The following is a 20,767-nucleotide window of genomic DNA, read 5'->3' as shown; positions in this document are numbered from 1 at the left end:
TCATGCAGTTCTCCTTCTTGATCTGAGAGGCCAGTCTGGACAGGAGCTGCAACTGATTCCATTTTATGTAAATTAGAGGCAGGCCTTGGGTTCTTAGCAAGACACGAATGAAGTCCTTGGTTGAGCAAAGTCTGAGTGCCCCGGCAAAGATTCTAAGCCTCACAGTTGTTACTAGCTATTTTGCATTCTAAGTGAAGCATAAGAAGCAGGCCAAACCCTTTGCACTGCCATGTTCACCTCTATTAAACAGCCGTAGATTTTTTTTTTTTTAAAATGAAGAAATGGAGCATGCTTTCTGGCCAAAAATAAATGAAATGACCTTGTGTTTCTCATCTAGCTGCTCTGGTTATAGTAACTCTTGGTACTTGTGGGTAATTCGCTCACACCATATAACGTTTGTGAACATCATTAAGCTCTGCAGGGAGAAGGTGTGTCCCAAGCCCTTCCTAGGCACATAATCTCTGACAGAGAATTAAAGCCCTTGGCTGTCAGTAGCATCTAAGCTTGTGTTTAGAATAAAGGCCACTTGAGCTCATCTGTTAAAAGTCCAGCAGAGCAAGACTGAGTTTGTAGATGGGAGTATAGGGGAAGGCTGCCTCTCTCTAGACAGGGTGGGTAGTTCTTCATATCAACTCTGAGCCAGTTGTCACAGCTGGTACTAACAGAGCCAATGACACATAAATGGGCTTGAGTGGCAGGCAGTTTCACTCCTTCCACAGCCTCCCTTTCCTGAATCATATTGCAGCTGTAGGACCTCCTGAGGGAACAGTCTGCTGCTCCAGTGACCAACACCACATTTCTTAAAAGAAGCCCAGATGTCTATCATTTCTCCATCCAGCTCCCACAAGCTACCTGGGAGCTTTTTCCTTCCCAAGGTGACTGTCCAAGTGTTTGCCTCTCTGTATGCTGTGTTAATCTGGCTAGTGTAATGGAGAGGCATCTCACTAATTTACTAGCTGAAACGTGGATCAACCTCTCTTTAGAGAGAGAGTTGGGTAACTACTTCTCTAGCCAAAGATAATGTTACTTATGGATCTACATTCCCCTGATCATCTCCCTTTGGAAGTGGATTCAGTCATTCACTCAGGTTACGAATTGCAGGCAAAATGACATCTCTAGTGCAGTCCAAACAGTTGTATCTTGAAGGGGGGGGTGAAATTGTGCCAGTTGCACTCTGAATTTGTGCTATGCTTCCAAAGCCACATGACCCAGGAGCAACAAAGCTCAAATACTGTCAGTGGGTCCTTGGAGGACAGAAGGTTGTGTTTCCTTCCTTATGGCATCCAGATACTATTTTGCTGCGCGCATTAGAAATGCGAAGCGTTGGTCAGGTTTGATTTGTCCATCCTGCATAACCATTTTCATGGTACTCCAGAGATGCTCTCTTATACTCGTTTGGACTTCTGAATAATGCTAGCTGGAGTGGCATTTGAGAATTGCCTTCTTAGGGTTTAATCAGCAGTTACAGGTGCCTTTATTTTATAGGGAGGAATAGATGCTGGTGCCATCGTAAACGTAAAGAACTGAAACCCATTGCAGTAATGGCAGCAGGAAGCATGACGATGTTCCAAATGCCACTTTCACCATAAAACATGTTGCCTGTGGCGGTAACTCTTCGTAACCAGACAGAGCATATGGTTTGTTCCCTTTCGGCATTAGTGGCAAGGGGAAATTTTTGGTGCATTAATATTTACCAGGGTGCTGTTCAGCAGCACATCCGCGTCCTTCCTTTTTGGCTCACGCACATAATAGATAACTTATTGTCAACCACTCCATCAAACTGACCCTGCAGTTGTGTGTCTTGTAGTGTCTTAGTAGACATTGTCCTAGCTAAATATGCCAAGTGACAGGACTTGGAGCACTTCCTTGGGAGATTACATCACAATAGTTCAGCTAGATAGGGTGTAATAAGAACAGCATTTTTACTACAAATAAAGGTGTAGTCTTTTGGGGGGGAGGAGTGGTTTTTTGTTTGTTTTTTTTTTTTTTCAAGTATCACATTCCACATTGTTGTTTTGTTCAACCACAGTGCAGGGCTGCTAGTGGTGTGCTGCTACCAACATTAAGCACTTAGCATTTCTCCATAATATTATTTCTCTGGTGAATTCTTTAGGATGTCAGCTTGTAAATAAATACCCATTTGTATAAAACATTTTTAAAACAAGAGATCTGAAAGGAGAACATTCATTTGTTAAGCTCCACAAACAAAATCGACTCCTCTTTTCTCTACCCATTGTCCACCTACCTGTTGCAATTTAACAAACTTTCCAAATCATTACCTACAAATGAAAACAAAATATGTTGTATAGACATGACTCCTCTCCGCTCCATGATGCGTATGTGGCATCCTGGCTGGATCCAGTGATGGGGGGGATACTGGGTGCACAGCCGGTATATGTAGAGTGGATGGATATATAGGGGTATGTTGCCCTACAGGCTGAGGTTTCTGATTTACCCCTGGAGAACGAGTAAAATCTCCAGGATTTTCCTTCCGGTTGGGAGGGATGAGTGGGGACTTTTGGAGGCTCTGGCTGCGTGTGGAGCATAAGATGTGGTTATTTGCCCACGAGCCATGAATGATTCCAAGCATTGGTATCAACATGGAGTTTTTGCCAAAGCGACTCTTGTTGAAATGTGACCCTACCTGCAGGTTGTTGATGCTTCCAATGTGTTGTGCTCAACTGAATGGTGTGGGGTTCATTGTTTTATTCCTTCCCCCTTTGAATTCTGGGAAATGGAGGAGGTTGTCACAACTCTGTTGTACGTTCCCTTTAGGGTCCTAAGCCTGGTTAGTTCAGTAACGCTCCCTTTCCTATTTGTGTCTAGAAGGCTGGCAGGTCTCTTGGTCTATGGGATGCTGTTGTCCAGGTAGCATCTGTCCTCTTGAACTGTCTGAGGGGAATTTGCTTGCTGTGCAACTGCTTGTTTCCCCTAGCCTCAGTCAAGATACAAAATGTCAGTGAATGCTCTTTTTGCAAAGGAAAGCTTGGGAATTTAGCTTCTTGCTGATCAGATGTGATCAGCGTTGATGCAGTTTTTCTACGTATATGAATTTCTCCAATCAAATGTCTCGGCTAAGATCATGGAGACTTTTCTCTAATGTTGTATTGCCTAGATTCTTTGCACTTAAATATGTCTGCTTCACCTTCCACAGAATTGCACAGGCAATAGTGATTTTATGTACTGAAACACTTAAGGCAATCTGTGGGTCTGCTCATGTTCCCATCAAAATCCAAGGCAAAATTCTCATTGACTTCAGTGTGAACAGGCTCAAACCATATATACTTAATATATTGAGTTCACTCTTGTTTCATATATAACTTGCTCATCCCCAGCTATTGCTGGCTTCTGCTCTGCAGATATTTTGAGCATGTGTGCGAAGGTTGTTTCAGAAGTGTGTCCTGGTCCATGCAGCTGTTACTAATGCTCTTGGGCATGGGTCAGTTTATTTTAAAAAAAAAAAAAAAAAGACCGAATTAAGCTAATTCTCATGCGTGTGGTCAGGAAAAAACTTGATCAGACTTAGTGATCGGAGCAGTTGGAGGGGATATTATTAGCACAATATACTCTGTTCTGAGTGCTGTGAATATGGAGATGTCCTTAGAAGGTTGCGCTAGTGTAGTGGGTTAGCTTTTAAAGATTGTTTTTCAATGAGCAGAGAGGAGGAAGGATGAACTTGGGTTGATAGCACTGGACTGGGACTCTGGCATTCAGTTCCTTACGCTGCCTGTGGGACCTTGGGCAAGTCACTTCACCTCTGTGCTTCAGGTTTCCATCTATAAAGTGGAGACGATAGTACCTTACTGCCTCACAGGTATGCTGCATGAATAGTCGTCATTGCGTATAAGGTGCGCAGATGCTATGGTGATGGGAACCGTATAAATAGCTAGCTGGAGCCTGTTTGAACCCAGTTATATGCCTTATGCTGTCCAAGTCAACAACATTTAGGCCTGGATAGACCCAGATCCAAACTTGCCCAAATTTTGGAGTGTTTGGATCCAATGGTCTGGTTGTAGAGGTTGGCCTGAGATGCCAAGTTTGGCTCCTAACATCTTCAAAGACCCATACAACAGGGCTTGGAACCAGGTTCCAGATAGGACCCATGTCTGCTGAAAACTCGTAGATGTTGCTCAGGCTATTGTCAGAAAGGAAGCAATAGATGGAACCTATAGACACCCATTCTTTGTGCTTGTAGCTAGACCTCTCTCTCAGGAGCTTTTGGCTTCACCGCCCAGTGTATGCTTCACTGGCAGAAGGAGAATGGGGTCCTCATGTCTCATTTGTCTTAACTCCTTTTACCAATTTGGTGCTAGCTGTCACTGCTACAAAAATGTCACCCATTGGTCTTGACAACTATAAAGATTAGATGTATAATTTTTCCTGGCCAACCTGATAAATTTCTCTGTGTGTGTTGCCCTGTTAGCTTACCCAGGGTTGTTGGAGATTTTGCATGAGGCAGAAGACCCGAACCCTGACTCGGGGATTCCAAGGACAGTCGTTGGGCTTCTGTCTACACCAGGTTCTACATCCATTAAATTTTCCATTCTTTTTGTGTGCTTGATTACAAATTAACTGCCACGTACCTCAACTACATCAATAAAAGCCTGTTGAAAGATTTTATGTTGTTCACCTCTTGCAGACTGTTCTCGGGCTGCCCTAAGATGCTGCTGCACATAAGTCAATGGAAGTTGCGCATGAAGATGTGAGGACACAGTTTTAATCCTTGAGACTCCACCCCTTAGAGAATCCAAGGGATCTCACCCGCCTATTTCTTATGGGGGGGAAATTAAAACTAATGAATCAGCGTCAAAGAGAAGGCATCATTTCAGGCTGTCTTGTGGCAAATGGAAAGGAGGTTTCAACCCTGGCCACTCACTCTTGCCCCTCTTCCCTGGGTTGGTCCATTGCAGTGTAGAGAACTTCAGAAGTCCTCCGTAATCTACTTCTAAAAATGTTCCATACTAGGATTCCAGAAGATTTATTTTTAGAGGCTGGTCCATCTGCTTGGAACACTGTTGCCTATCCTATGAATAATGTCTTTTACAGAGCCCCTGATCACCCAGAACATTCTGATCCTACAAAGCTTCATAGATTGATATTTTCCCAATAGACCCACAAGAACCTAATTAGCTGAAAAATATTCTTGAAATTTAAATATTTAATCGTGATATTTCAGTAAAGACTGGGATCTAAGCTTTAGCTTCAATCAGGTATGTATATACATTTTTAGACCCTCCTCCCTCTCTAATGCACACACAGCTGAAAGCTAAAATTCAGACTAGTTTCAAGTATGGCTGCTCTCTAAGCTTACAGAGTGTTTGCCTCTGTTAAAAGTAATTGGAATCCAACAAAATGCCCAGCATCAGGATGACAAAAATACAAAATAAAATAAAATTTTTCTAACAGTCCACAGACTTTCTATTTCTAGAGAGACTTCCTTTTATTAATCTTTCTCTCCTTGCCCCCTCTCCAATTTTTAAACCTTCCCTGTCCCCACCTGATTTAGGGGTTGCAGGTTGTTTAGCATCTTCTCTCTTGCCTGGAGGGAAGATGCTAAAAATACAAGGACCATTGTAAATTCTGTTCCGTGACAACCCTGCTATTCCTCCCACCCTGCCCAAAGCTCAAATGTGAGATGTAGCGGAGAGTGCAAAATCCCAAAATGGGGGACACAAGAAAAACTATTGGCTCTCAGCACCTTAAAATGATGTGTGGTTCACGTCTGGCTATATCCATTTCCTATATCCTTTACTTTTCTGCTACATATTGTTCACAATATAGAAAGTCCATGAATTTGGGTAAAATGGTGATAAATATGGTTCTAAAATAAAGTGTGTGAGAGAGATGCTCCTAGGAGGCGAGGAAGAAGCATGTCAAGACATACCTTGTCTGCATTAGAGTTTTTTCATAGTTTCCTACTAGTAGTACTCACTGGTGGGAATACTAGTAAAGACTAGCCAGTAACTGTGGTTTCTAATCTTGTTCAGCCCTGGTCTAGAGGACAGGATGGCTACGAAGTCAGTGGCCATCTGCAGTGTTGCCTTCACCAAGTGTTCAAAAAATAATGAATCAGGGCTCTGAAAATCAGGAGATTTTTTTAAAAAAATTAGTTTGTGGATCTTTTTATTTGCTTTCTGGTATGAGGGCCTTTGAGTCCCGTTTTCAACCTTTACTCTATAGCCAGAAGGGCTAGAAACTTTTTTTTTTTTTAACGAAAACAGAGATTCTCATGTAATTGACTTCAGGAGCTGAGGCTTTAAGAAAATACCAAATGACAAGAGTTGGCAACTCCTGTCTGCTCCAGAGCTTCCACCTGTGCTAGGTCCTTTGAATCTGCACTGGTGAGAGCAGCAGTTGGAATTCTTAAGCAAGATGTCCAGTGCACTGGACATGGCTGGGCTGATCCGGCAACACAGTTTGCAAATATTTTTTCCTTTTGGAAGTCACCTTTATAGCCATTTCTCTTAACAAGTCAACCGTCAGGGACTTTCACAGGCCTGTCTGGAGAGGGCATGAATTTTGAGCGATCGACAGAATACTGCTTTTTGTTACAACACTTAAATGCATGGTATTTCAGCTGAAAAATCACTAGTTCTTAAGCCTTTGACAACTAGAGAGTGAGAGATTTCAGAGAAGATCATTTGTGGTAAACCTATGAGCTGTCTCTTTAAATAATAATAAAAAAAAAAAACCCTTTGCGAGGCTGTGGAGAGAAAGTGCTAGAACTGTGCACGATCATGACTGGAAAGCAGGATCCCTGAGTGGTCACTGAGGCTTCCAAGCACAAGATAGGGAAGCTGATCTCTGCAAGCCTGCAATGTTTTTAGGCAGAATGATCCTTCTTCAGAGCAGCTAGCAGACAAAAAGATCAAATTAAGGAGAAAGCAAATCTTGAAAGGGAATGAGGCAAAATCTTGCTCCTGTGTTAAAAGGGAACGGCATCCTCCTGGCTAGACATGGAAATCACATTTTTAACGGGATTATTTGGTTGCAGCGCTTTAAGCAAACCTTTGTGAAGAGTCTGATTGCTCTGCATTGCTTTGTGCTTTTGCTTCGTTTTTTTGCACATATGTAATTCTGGAGGTTAAAAAAAAAATTCAGCCAGGGATTCAGAAGGCATCCCACTAGCGATCAGCTGACATTCTTAACTGAAGGCTGCAATGTGTTGCTTATTCATTTTGGACTGTGGGAGCTGCAGGGGCTAGCAGAGAGCTAAACTATGCCTTTCAAACAGCAGTGCTTGTGCAGAAAGAGGGGTGAGAAAGAGGCAGCCGGTGAGGAAAGAGCACAGCTGGACTTTCTCCTTGTTTTTATCCATTTCTGCAGGATCATGTATTTATAAGGGATGAGGTGGGCCACAGGGATCACAGGCCTGAGCTGCGGCCTACCCAGTCAGTCCAGAATCAGGCCCTTCACTACCGGAACCGAGAGCGCTTTGCCACAATCAAATCAGCATCTTTGGTAAGCAAACTCCCCTCCCTCCCCCCCCATCTTCCCCTCTCTCTCTCTCTCTCTTTGGTTGGGAAGAGGGTTAAGAATTTTCTTCTCGCCCATTTTTCTTTTTGTTGGCATAGCAACTAGATATTGCACAGAAAGGGTAAGGGTGTGTGTGTGTGTAAGGGGGGGTAGGTGTGTGTGTGTGAGAGAGAGAGAAATGTTAAAAAAAAAAAAAAAAAAAATCCATGCTGGGTATGTTTCCAGCCTATGCAACTTCACCCATAAATGTGTTTGATTTTAATTTCTATGTTGCATCTCTCTCTTTTGTTAGTGGTGACTACTAGTAAGAGACTAATCGGTGTGCATGCATATATATTTATTTGCATGTGTATAGGTAGGTAATTGATTTTGGTTTTTGACAAAAAAAAAAAAAAATCCAAGTGCTGATGTATTTGATCATTTAAAAAAATGAGACAATTACCTCCCAGGGATGAATTGCTGGCTATATATGGCTCATTGATTTATTTATTTCAAGCAACTGTATTTACTGCATTTTTTTTTTCCATTCAAACCCATAAAACATCGCCTGGCTCCAAAAAATGAGGATTTACAGCAGCCTGTGGGCTCACAAAGAGAGGAGAAGGGGTTGGCAGGATCCGGCAGCATTTGTACTATTGCAAATGTGATCGTGTAGATGGCTTTGTAGTAGCAAAAGGGGTGTGTGCCAGAAGAGTTAGTTTCCTTGCCTCCTCCACCATCTCTCTGTCTCTCTCATACACATAGCCTGAAATCAGCAGCAGCCTTCCGAGGGGGAGAGAGAGATGGCATAAGCAAGAAACAGGGTCCTAAACTGAAAATAAAATTGAAATATTAAATATTTCAGCCAAACTGACATTGGAGGTCACATGGGTAGGAAGATTTACAAAGTATCCAGTGTCTGGCAATTGTATTTGCTGCCTATTATGACATCATCGTAGGCCAACCCAGAAATTACAATGGGTAACCCTCCCCCTTTTTGTTTTAGTGTGTATCTGAATGATTCCCCCTTCCCCGTCACCACCATTTGATGATTCCCGTCCACAACCCGCTCCTGTGTGTGTGTGTGTGTGTGTGTGTGTGTGTGTGTGTGTGTGTTAACCTTAGGTTAAAGCCTGTGCAGCGGGGATATTAATATTATTTGTGCTGCTGAAACCTAAAATGAAGCAGTGGAATTCAGACCACTACCATTCCTGTTTTTGTCCTGCATCTAGGGAAGTGAGCTTCTTTTCCCAGGTGTACTTCTGAGTAACACATGCTCTGATTGTTCCCCCCAAATTAAAAGGGTGACCTAGAAACCTGTGCATTAGAGGTCTTTGTACCAGCATTCCTGACCCAGCAGGGACCTGAGATACCCTACACCCTTTCTTTGATATTCCCGTGTTGGGAATTGTCTGTTTTTGTAGACTGTACAGTGCCAAGCAATTGTCCGCACTGAACAAGTAGGAAACCCTCTTTCCAGTCAAGTTGGAGTTGGAGGACAAATGATAAACTACTCAACATGTCATTGTACAAGCCAAAAAAAAAACCAAAAACAACTATATAATATATCTTGCTGGCTGATATCTTTTACCTGCCATGGAAGGCTCCTCACTACCTTAACCCCAGCACCAGAGGGCATAATTCCTGTTCTCTTTCACCTTGTAATTCTCCAGGAGTTGTATTCCTTTACCTCATACTTCAGTGAATTCTGCTATCAACAAGTTATCCCATGGCGATGGAGGAGTTTTGAGAGCCATCTGCCAGCCAGTAGAGTGTGCTCATGTGAAGATGAAATGCATTGTCCAGACAGCCCATTGAACTCCTGTGCTCAGGGCAGCTTACATCCCAAGGTCACTCCTAAACCCCACTTCATGGCAGCCTCCTCTGGGGCTGATACTGTGTGCACTGGGTCTTCGGGACACTTGGATTTGCTAAAGCTTCTCTGCCTACGTGACCAAATCCCCATATAGTTAAAGGGGTTTTGAGGCTGAGTAGGGAACTTATTTTTTCCTGTCATTTCCACGGGGCACGTTTCTGGGGTGAAGTATGTTTGTGGTCATGCTGGGTTGGTTTGGAGTTGACATGTGTGCAGCGGTGCATGCGCACCATCGTGTCTTCTGGCAAGAGTGAATAGGAGACTGATGATGATACCTACCGGTTAAATCCTCTCAGTATATCAACCAGCACCACCCTCTTCTTAGGTGAAGCGTGAGATTTCCTTTCATCCATACGCTTTCATCCTTCTGCTTCCAGTGTCTGTATCTGAGAACACCTCCCTGTCCTTTCTTATGCCAGGAATGAAATAGGATGACAGGAAAGCAACATATAGGAGCAGCTCATGTGAAGGTTTTGTTGTTCCTCCCTTATCTGAATACAAAGGAAAAGATTAAAACTGTTTCCCCATTAAAAACAGTCAGGGGTAGAGGGGATGTAGTTGCATGTGTGAATATTACAATCTTTTGTGTGTGTTTTATTTCACTTTATAATGGGAATACTTGTTTTCTTTCAGTTTGGTTATATCAGTGACTTTTCCCCCTTTGATTCAAAGACCTCATTTATATAACCTTTTTGTGGCTTATATGCCACTACAGTGGCAGTTAATAATTCTATGGAGTTGGGAGGATTCATAACCCATCCTCACTCCGATCTGTTTTAGGGTGCGCATACAGAGGGAAAGCTCAGAATTGCCAGAAGGGGGTTGGTTACTTAGCGAGCATCAGGTGAGAGATTTCTAGCATCCCTGCAACCAGCCATTCAGATCTCAAGTTCTCCATTCTTCTAGTTGATTTTCACTCTGTTGCTTCCATAAGGTATCTTAAGTGAGGTCCTGTCTTCCCTACATGGACTTTAGATCCCATGGCATTGGCATCTTCTAAAATAAGAGCAGATTTGATTGCTCCCCAGACCACTTCCCATTGCTATCTATCAGTTGCTTTCTTTGGGTTCTGCCCCCCAATCCCTGAAGAGTTATGCAGTTGAGAGAAATAATGACTTTCATAAAGGCCATGGACTGCTCTGATGTTGTTAGTAGTGATCTCTTGGGATGAAAACATCTGTGTAAACATGAGTTGTTTTGTTGGGGTGAAAAATCATCTTCCAATGAGACTCCCTCAAAACTCCCAGCCTGAGATGGACAGCACTGTAGATAGCATGCATTCTGCTCTGGGGAGGGAGGGGGGTATATTGCAGAATCTCTGTCCCAGCTGGTTGAATTCAGGAACAATATCTGTGATCTCTGAACCTTCAGGCTCTCCCTGGTCTGACTTTGCTGTAATGCAGGCCTTCAAGAAGAGATGAGTGTCTCTAAAAGGGCACTGTCAGTTTGAAACGTAGTCCATTTCCAAACATTAGTTAAAAGTCATTTTAGGTAGTTCATCTACCCCTGAACCCCATGATAAATGTTATGGTTATACAGTCACACTTTCCCACTGATTTTAAATGTGTTTTTTTGGTTGGTTGGTTGGTTGGTTGGTTGGTTGGTTGGTTTTTTTGCCCTGTTTCTGCATGGGAGCACCACACAAACAATAGGGAAACTGACTGACTTTATAGGAGAAACAGTGAAATGGACTACCCACAAAATGCTGCTAGAGGCACAAAGGAAACAAGCTGTGAAAACAAATTTTTTTCCTAATCTCTTTCAAAGACAGTGATCTTGGGTATTTTTTGTAACAATAGTAGGTAAAAATTATTCAGGCAAGAATATGATTAACTTGCTGTGCCTTTTAAGGAGGATTTTAGTCCTCTTCTGGGACAGAGGTTCTCAGATTTGTTCATAGTGTGGACCACTATTTAACAGAGTATTTCAAGAGCCACCTTCTTTCTCATTGTTTGATTCAGACCATTTCCAACTCCGTCACATCCCTGTGGCAACAGGAGCCATCACTTACATGGGACAGCAAGGAGAAAGCGCTCCATGTGCTTTTTGTTGAAATTAATGCAATATAGGAGGCGTCAGCCTTGTGTGCCCTGCCACTTCTCCACAGATGATGAACCACATGTTTTGCAGATCACCAGTGGTCCACAGGCCACCATTCAAGAACCTCCGCTCTGGAGCTTGGAAAATCCCAGTTCCCCTCACCTGGAAAGAATGCAGGATATGCTGCATCTTGATCACAAATGTCAGGCAGCCTCCACCCTGAAAAGGAAGTTGGTCAAATCCATGCATTTAGAGACATGATGGGGTTGGATGACGGTAACAATATTCACAAAAAGAAAAGGAGTACTTGTGGCACCTTAGAGACTAACAAATTTATTAGAGCATAAGCTTTCGTGAGCTACAGCTCACTTCATCGGATGCATTCAGTGGAACCGATGAAGTGAGCTGTAGCTCACGAAAGCTTATGCTCAAATACATTTTTTAGTCTCTAAGGTGTCACAAGTACTCCTTTTTCTTTTTGCAAATACGGACTAACACGGCTGCTACTCTGAAATCGGTAACAATATTGTTTGATTTTATTTATTTATTTTGGGCTCGACCCCTTTTTCCAAGGACCAACCACACTTTTGGATGCCTACCTTCATGGTTGTTGACTTAATATGCATTTTTGAGACGATGGCCTTTGGTGCTTAAAATCCTAGAGAGATAGTGACAGTAGCAATGTGGATTCAACTGAAGACCGCCTTACTCTGTTTGGAATCAAAATGCAGACAAAGGAATCTTGTATTCTCACTCTGGGACCTTAAACTCCTTAGGCATCTGGTACATGAAGGCAGTGTTCTATGGGTCTGCCCACTAAAATAACATCAGGCCAGTTGGATTCCAAATACAGACATGTCTATTTTAATTAATATACTGTTCTCTGGGTCTGTTGAAAATCTATGGCATTCTGTCCGCATGGTGTGTCTTTCTCTTGACAGAATCACCTGACTGACAGTACCTCAACCCCTGCCCACAAAGTCTTCAGTTGATACTATTGTCTTCTCATAGTCCTTTTTCTCATTGTAAAAGACTGGGCGTGTTTTCTTGAAACACCTCCCCCTCCTTGCTATCGGGCTGATATTTCTGCAAAATGGTTATGTGGATTTTGGTTGCTCATCTCACTTGGATGTGAGAGGTAGGCATGGCTCTCTGGGGAGAGGATATGGTGTGCAGGCTGAGTAGTGTGTAGGGAGGAATCCAAGTAATGGCTAGAGCTGGGGAGGAGGTTTGAGCGAAACTTTCTTATTGTTAATATCTGTTAGTAAAACCAAATCTCAGGGAGGATGAGTTTGAATTCTGCATAATGTGTAGAGTGGTTGGGAGCAGGCTGGAAAAGACACCTGGTTACACGTCCCTTAACCATACTAAAAATGGGGGACAAATAAGCCTTGGTAAAAGCTGTTGTATTTTATTCAGCCATTCAATTCTGTAGCTGTCCTAACAACTGTTCAGTATGTTTATTTCAACACAGAACTTTAACAACTTCTAGTATGTTTAGCTTTAAAGTATTCTGACATTTTCTGATCATGTTGGAAATAATTTTGCAGTGAACAAATAGTCTTCTTCCCTTATCCATTATAATCTGTGGGATTCTATTGTTCATAAACTACTTTAATGTCCTTGTATAGTTAAGGGTGCCATTAACATGTTGTGATAGTGCTTCCTCGCTGTTCTTATGATTTTGTGTCATTAACATCTGACTGACCTTCACTCCCATTGTATCCATTTGAAGACTCACTCATCATGCCATAGTTGGTTTCGCTTCCTACTGCCAGCATGCAAGTGTATAATCAGTCTAGTTAACTTCAGAGTAGTGTCCTGTGATCCTTGATGTAAAGAGGAGATGTTTCTTTCTCTTGCACATGGTTAGCTTTAACACAGCCACAAGTTCTCCTTGGGAATGGAGCCTTATTGAGACAGAAAATGAATGGTCTAGGTGGATACATTCCTCTGAATTAAATGCATGTTTCTTTTTTTTTTTTTTTTTTTCCCTGCATTGGTAGTGGTTGCCCCCATTTTGTGCCATAAATTCCATTGTTCTTATCAACAGTTATTCTGGGCCTTTGACTCCAATTTTACTGGTGGTTCATTATTACATACTGCTAGCTGTTCTCAGCCCACAACAAGGTAACGGCCTTTCAGCACTCTTCCTATCCTCCATCCAGAGCTGCTTTTCATATCCCGCTGCAGAACAAAACTCTACAGCTCTGGTAGATGGTTTGGCTGGGATGAATTTGAGCATGCAGCCACCATGATTTCTCTCTACAGAGCCAATACTGTTGTTCCCAATGGCATCTCAGCCGCCTTGTCAAACTTGTGCCGTTTTGTTGATTTAGATGGTTTTGTTGATTGCTGCTTCTTGCCAGCTAGTTGTCTTAAAATGCTGGACTGGCCAAAGAATGTTTAATAAGCAAAAGCATCTGTTGTTAAAATACAAGCCATCCAATGGCCCATGATGCACCCCATCCTAAGTCAGTGCTCAGCTGTTGCTTCTTAACACCTTCTAGCAGCTGTGGTGATGCAGTGCCTTCCACTTCTCTTTCTGTGGATGCTGTGGTCACAGCTTAGCTACCCGCAGAAGCTGTGGTCCCCCAAACTGCAGAGAAAGTTGCCACTGTGCATGAGAATAAGAGTTGTTTTGTAAAGTTTCTGTAGTCTCAGTTAAAGGTCTGAGCACCATTTGCTTCTTGCTCAATCTGTGGAGCAAGTGTGGAGTGCAAGCCTACTGCAGGGATCAGAGACTGTAGCCCTTGTGCCATCCATGCCAGGCCCTAGCCACTACCTGTGAATAGCAGCAGACTGTGAGATGGTGGTTTTGTTAGGCAAACCTATGGTCCTGTCTATTTACCAAGATGAAGATGGTTGTGGTCTGTGTGACAATGCTCTCCTTTGAACAGGGAGCATTGCAATTGGTATTTTCTCCTTAAAATTCCTGGCATAACTGAGGCTCTTACCTCTCCTTCACACGCCTGCACTTGGAGCATAGAAATCAACGTGCACCCTGTGAGTTTTTCAGCTGAATAGTGTTTGTAATCTGCTTAGACCGTATTATCCACCTTGTTAATACTATTCGGTTATGGAACAGTGCGCCCTTGTGTTTGGAACACTGGGTCCAATGGGCGGGATCGCTCTTTAAAGAGCGTGCAGTACCCAGCGCCTCGTTTCTGTGTGTGCCACTCATGGGAACCTGAGAGCAGGGAGATCTGCCTGTGTGTGTGGATTGTCAATAGAATAAAAACAGGAACACAGCTTCAGCATCCACTGGAAGCAGAAAATAACACTGGCAAGCACCTTTTGATCATCATTCAGGAACAACCCATAAGGAAGAATGTAAGGCTGTTGCAGTCGCTGGGGGGGAGATGAAAATCGAGGGGTAGAGAATCCTTATGGGATAGAAACGAGGTATAACATATAAGGTGCAGATGTAAATGGCCAGATGCAGGGTTTCCATCATGAGTTTTAGTGAAAGGAGGGCGTGGGCCAGCAGTCTCAAGGTGAACCTGCAAAGTGGAGGCAATTTAATAATGAAAAGTGCTGACCTGGTTTGTTCTGGTGTTACTCTAGGTTAGATTGCGGGTAGGGGAAGGGAATGGATGGGGGTAGATGATGAAAGTGAGCCACCCTCCAGAGCTTTGGGAGGAAGCCTGGAATGAGGCAGCTCCTCATAGGAAAGAAGCATTTAATAAGGGATAGAAGCAAAGAAGTTTTGTTTCTCCCCCCATGTCGTGACCATTTTATGAACCCTGCCCAAGAGGAACTCTGTAGGTCTTAGAGCTGCTTTTGTTTCCAAGTGCTCTTTGGGGTTCCCTAACCTGATCAGCGAGCTGCCTGCCTCTCTTCTTCATAAATGGCTGGGCGTTTCCTGCAAGGAACAGGGCATGTTCTGTTACTGAACGTGCACTGAAACCCCTTAATAATGTGGAAAAATCTGGCTGTGCATCCCAGGCAAAAGGCGTTCATGGCCTGTACGATTCCTCGATGTTGGGCTGTTTGTGACATTAGACAGTAGCTGCCTCTATAAAAACTTGGAGCAGTGTTCCTGGCGAGTCCGTTTGTGAGTTCTGGGAGTTTGCTTAGCGGGTAAGTAGCTGTGAAGAGGAGACCTGCCTGCAAAGGAAGCTTCTAATGACTTTTTTTCCTTTTCAATGACATCAGGTTACAAGACAGATCCATGAGCATGAGCAGGAGAACGAGTTGCGGGAACAGATGTCAGGTTATAAGCGGATGCGGCGCCAGCACCAGAAGCAGCTGATCGCCCTGGAGAACAAGTTGAAGGCCGAGATGGACGAGCACCGCCTCAAGCTGCAGAAGGAGGTGGAGACACATGCCAACAACTCGTCCATTGAGCTGGAGAAGCTGGCCAAGAAGCAAGTGGCTATTATGGAGAAGGAGGTCAGTAATTCAATGAATTGCATATTTGGGCCAGGAGACTGAACAGGAAAGTATTGCAAGTGATCTCCAGGGAAAGACTGTTCAACCATATCTAAAACATGTACTTTGGGAGCTGCAAGTGGCTACTGTCTGAGGGTGCTTTGGTAGCGTGTTTTACCCAAACCAGCTGGATCTCAGTCTAGTTCCTAATGGACACGTGTCCCCAATCACCAGTTGGCAGTGACTAGTAACATTGCTGGCATTCCCAGAATTGGCCCTGAAGACTGAACTGCCCTCATAGCCCTAGATATGGTGGTTCTAGGTCATGGGATGATGCATGTTAATTGGGTAGGGTAAAGAAGTTTGCACTGTCCTAGCCTTGAGAATGAACTATTTCACATTCAATTTTGATGGAGGAGACTGGAAACACTAAGAAATTCCTAAATGTATGTGGGTGGTAAGATTTTTACAATTAAACTTTCATGTGGTTGAATACTGATGTGCTATGATCTTGCGCCGCAGGGTTCGAGAGCGGCCGAATGCACAATTACAGCTTGCTCGCCGATAGACTTTGTGCGCTCGCTTGCTCGCTCACTCACGCTTTCTCTCTCAGGCAAAGGCGACTGCAGCGGATGAGAAGAAATTCCAGCAACAGATTTTGGCTCAGCAGAAGAAAGAACTGACGACCTTTTTAGAAAGTCAGAAGAAACAGTACAAGCTTTGCAAGGAAAAGATTAAAGAGGTAAGAATCACCACATTTCAAAGAGCTTTTGAGCAAGTATGGTCCAAGCTTTGCTTTTGATAAATTTGGGCCTGCATAGTGGTTTAATGCCCATTACCGCATGGCGATCTAAATTCAGATTGCTAACTCCTCGGGCTTTCAGGAACTGGGAGAGCCTGGCAGTGTTCCAGAGTGATTTGCTAATAGTCTCAGTAGCAGCAGCTGGATACAGGCAGGTGAATCTCCACAAAGCAGGATATTTGACACTGAAAGTCATAGGGAAAAGGAGAGCTCCTGGAGAATTCCCACTGGCATCCCTCACAGAGCACCCATGTGGCCATCGGCTTTATTTAAACCATTGATAAGGCACCTGCCAATAGTCGTCAGCGTGGCCAGCCATTACCAATACAAAATCAAAGCGGATAAATGGCCTGGCTATGTATACAGCCAGTCCCACCCCAAACCACATGCATACCAGGTCAAAGGGACTAGTTAGCATAAAGTGCAGGGAGAAAAAAGATAGCAAAGGAGGAGCAGAAGAAGAGCCTCATTAAGGGTGTGAATCAGCAAAGTACTTGAGCATGTTTTTAAGTACTTTGCTGAATGTGTGCTTAAGAAAATACGGACAAGGAGAAGTCTGCAGAAATGAGCAGGCTTTTGCCTCAGTGCTCCAAAGGCAGCCAGCAGGACTGTTCTTGGAGTGTTCCCTGTCCAAAGAGCTTGGCCTGACATAGTCCTGCTTCCAGCCTCAACTTACTAATGCCCTTTAAGGTGCAATGGTTTATCTGTGATGAGCTGACTGACACAAGGAATCTCCAGAACCGCGTCCCGCCTTGCATGCTAAGGCTAAACAACGTCACATCAGCTGCCCAGGCACTGACTAATGTATAAGGGGGAGTTGCCTACTCCTGATCAGAAAATAAACCAACTACATCCCTACCCCCAGGAAGCAAAAATGCCTGAGACTCCCCCCAGTATAATTCTATATCCAGACGCCCTTGAGGCTGTGGCCAAAACACACTGCAGCCTGGACTGAGGGCCCATTTGGCACCACTATAATGTTGCTCATTAAATAACGGGATTCCTGGTATAGCCACAAGGACTGTTTTGCCATTCCCCATCTCTTCGCAGAGCTGAGCACACGTCACGCTCCTTGGGGGGACCGTGTCCAGACAGTGACTCTAATCAGCCCTCAGGGGTGTCTGAGAACAAGCAGGCTAGCCTGCCTCCATCCCATCTAGTCTACCTTCACTGAGCTGTAACACTTGGTTGAAATTCAAACAGAAAAAACCTTCCCCAAATATCCTGTTTTCCCAGGGGTGTTACACCATTAAATCAGTGGAAACTCTTCCCCCCCCAAAAAAAAAGTGTATTTTGAAAAAGTTTCACTGAAAACTGCAGCTCAAATAGCCTGTAATGCAAGTATACTAACTGTCCAAACTGTGGTGGTGGTCTTCTTGTGGCTTGCCTTGCAAGTCTATTTTAGTACATGACATAATGTGCATTTACATGGCACCTTACAGTTGGGAATCAAAAGCACTTTGCAAACCTTTCCTTTATTAAACTTGCTACCAAAAACCTTATGTGTGGGGATGGGGGGATAGATAAATATATCATCATTTTGAAGCTGAGGAAACTGAGACATAGAAGGGTTAAATGACTTACCCAGGGTCACAGGACAAATCAGTAGCAGAGCTGGGAATTGAACCCAGGAGTCCTACCCATTCTCTTCCTGGAGTGCTCTCTAGCTATCGCTTTGGATGCCGTCACATTGTGTTCTTATCATTGCTCTCTGTAACCCCATAGATGTTTGCCCTGCCAGTAATTTTAGTTTTCCTCTTTCTGATCCCCCTGGAGTCAGTGTATAGTAGTTCAGCTAGAGAGGGGTTGGGCTGGGGACCCATCGGGATCCTGTGAACCCCAGGGTTCCACTCTTGCTGTACGTCGCAGAGCTTTGTAATAAATTTGTGCTTGAGAAACCAGCCAAAGGGTCTCCAAGCAAACCAGGCTTGCAATGACTCGGGAACCAGTCCAGCTGTAGTTACCAAATGAAAGCAGTGGCTCTCAACTTAGTGCCCGGTGGACTGTGTTTCACATGTGATGGGATACTTGGTACCATTTAAAAAACTGGGATTAGTAATACCTATGGTTTCATTTGGGCGACCCCCTGAGGAAAAGCCAGACTGGACTGGGGAGCATTTCACTACATACCTGAGGTTCTTTTTTTGAAATCATTAAAGATGTTGGTACTGCCAGCCCTTGGTGGCTTTAAAGAACCATCCAGGCTGCAGGTGCTGGTTCAGACGGAATAAAGGAAGCCAGGTGTCAATTCATCAGTACAAGGAACACGGCCTTCCAGTAGGGTGTGCTTCACTGCTAACAGCTCCACACAGATTTCACTTCTGTACTTTATAAACTGGTTCAGGGAGTCAGAATTTCCTTCTTAGCATCAAGCACCATATAAAAGTTAGATAGTATCATTATCAAAGAATCAAACAGAACTGCCTTGATCGTGAACTCAGGTGTTGGTGGCTAAGTAGCTAGAGCACAGAATTGGAATCCAAGCTCTTCTGGCTTCTACTTGTGGCTTTCACACTGACTTGCTTATGTAGGCTTTGGGCAAGTCATTTGTCCCTAGATCCTCCTGTGTAAAACAGAATTCAGTGGTGGTGTGAGGGGTAGTGTCTTTAACGCACTTCGAGATCCTAGGCTGAAAGGCACTTACAGGAGTAGAGTGTGATGGTGTTACTACTACTATTGTTATAAGCAGGTAAAGGGTAGTGCATAGTCATGTGAGGGTACCACTACCATCTGGCTCCAGAGGGCTCATATGGGCATCACCTAGATAGGCAGGTTGGTCCTAAGAAGCAACTGGTTTCTTGATTACGTGTGTGTGTGTGTGTGTGTGTGTGTGCACGCGCCCAGGAGATGAACGAGGACCACAGCACACCGAAAAAAGAGAAGCAAGAGCGAATCTCCAAACACAAAGAGAATCTGCAGCACACGCAGGCCGAAGAGGAGGCTCATCTACTCAGCCAGCAGAGGCTCTACTACGACAAAAACTGCCGCTTCTTCAGGCGAAAAACCATGATTAAGAGGCACGAGATGGAGCAACAGAACATTCGGGAGGTATGTCACTCTTTAATATTTGGCGCAATTTAACCTCTCCCTTGCTGGACTGTTTGATTAGTTCGTTCTTAGCTGTGGTGTTCAGGGCTGTAAAGCAGAGGTTCTAGAAGCAGGGCGGGGTATGGCTGACTGGTGATTCGTGGTGCTCTTGCTAGTTCCCTGGTACTGGCTTTTCCTGTTTCTAATTACTAAATGGCATAAAGAGCTAAAAATACGTGCAACGTTCTGGCTGTTAATGTTCCAAGTAAGCAATTGCTGTAGTGGCAACAAGGCTCCTCTTGCTGGTGCAGGCAGCTCCAAGGGAAGATATTGAGTTTGGTCGTCAGGCTCTCGAGTGGAAGACGTCTGCTCGGTCTCCTTGGCATGGGATTTGTTGGGTGACCCCACTGGGCTTCTCTGGCAGGAGACCCGAGAGAGTCAGCTGCCGTGTGTACCAGCCTCGTTAAGGGTATCCCTGGGAGACGTCGGTGATGCACGCAGTAGCGTCCTGTGACCAGTTTTCACTCTGTTGGGTTTGTTATGAACAGTCAAATGGCTAGAAGTAGATGTTACACCCATAGACAGCATTAAAAGAATATTAAAGCTGCCAAGTCAAGCACTCAAAAGTTAGAAATGGCACTATTAAGGTTGCCTGTACAACCTTAATGTAACCCCCTCATGCATATGCAGTATGATAGTATGTGATCATGTCATTCAAAACTCTTTATTCCACAGGACCACTGCCTCATTCAGTGCACAGGCTGGACCTGCTTTGGGATTGATCAGTATTCTGTGCTAAAGGAGGATGTTGATTCTATCCCTGCCTCTGCCAGAAAGTTCCTGTGTGATACTGGGCACAGGTCACTTACACCCAGCTTTTCATAGGTGGTCATTAACTTGTGTTCCTCATTTTCTGGGTGCCTGACTTGAAACCCGAGGGTCTGATTTGCAGAAGTGTGGAGCTCACAGCTGCAACGGAAATGAACGGGAGCACTAGTGGGGAACGGGACAGTTTGCCAGTGGGTTTCACAAGTATTTGCTGGCAGCAGAATGGTGAGACATGAAATACTTCAGCCTAGATGGCTAAAGATTGACTATAAGCAACTGAAAACAGGTTCTTTATAACAGGAAGTGTCAGGCTGTCACACACAGGTTGGGAGACGTAAAGAAATAAATCTGTAGCTACACAGATA

At 44.0% G+C, this 20,767-nt stretch overlaps 1 protein-coding gene across 7 annotated transcripts in view; it reads left to right on the top strand.

Annotated features, from left to right (window-relative positions):
* Positions 1 to 20,767, top strand: part of TAOK3 (TAO kinase 3) — a 139,767-nt gene that overhangs the window by 110,676 nt on the left and 8,324 nt on the right. For all 7 annotated transcript variants that reach the window (XM_043497797.1, XM_038373986.2, XM_038373988.2 and 4 more), the window contains 4 exons: positions 7,327 to 7,461; positions 15,530 to 15,766; positions 16,359 to 16,487; positions 19,392 to 19,595. In XM_043497797.1, coding sequence (XP_043353732.1) covers positions 7,327 to 7,461; positions 15,530 to 15,766; positions 16,359 to 16,487; positions 19,392 to 19,595 — 705 coding nt within the window. The remainder of the gene's footprint in view (positions 1 to 7,326; positions 7,462 to 15,529; positions 15,767 to 16,358; positions 16,488 to 19,391; positions 19,596 to 20,767) is intronic.

This window comes from Dermochelys coriacea, chromosome 15 (genome assembly GCF_009764565.3).
Source record: "Dermochelys coriacea isolate rDerCor1 chromosome 15, rDerCor1.pri.v4, whole genome shotgun sequence".
In the NCBI taxonomy this organism is placed as follows: Eukaryota; Metazoa; Chordata; order Testudines; family Dermochelyidae; genus Dermochelys; species Dermochelys coriacea.
This window is presented reverse-complemented; position numbering and strand designations above follow the sequence as displayed.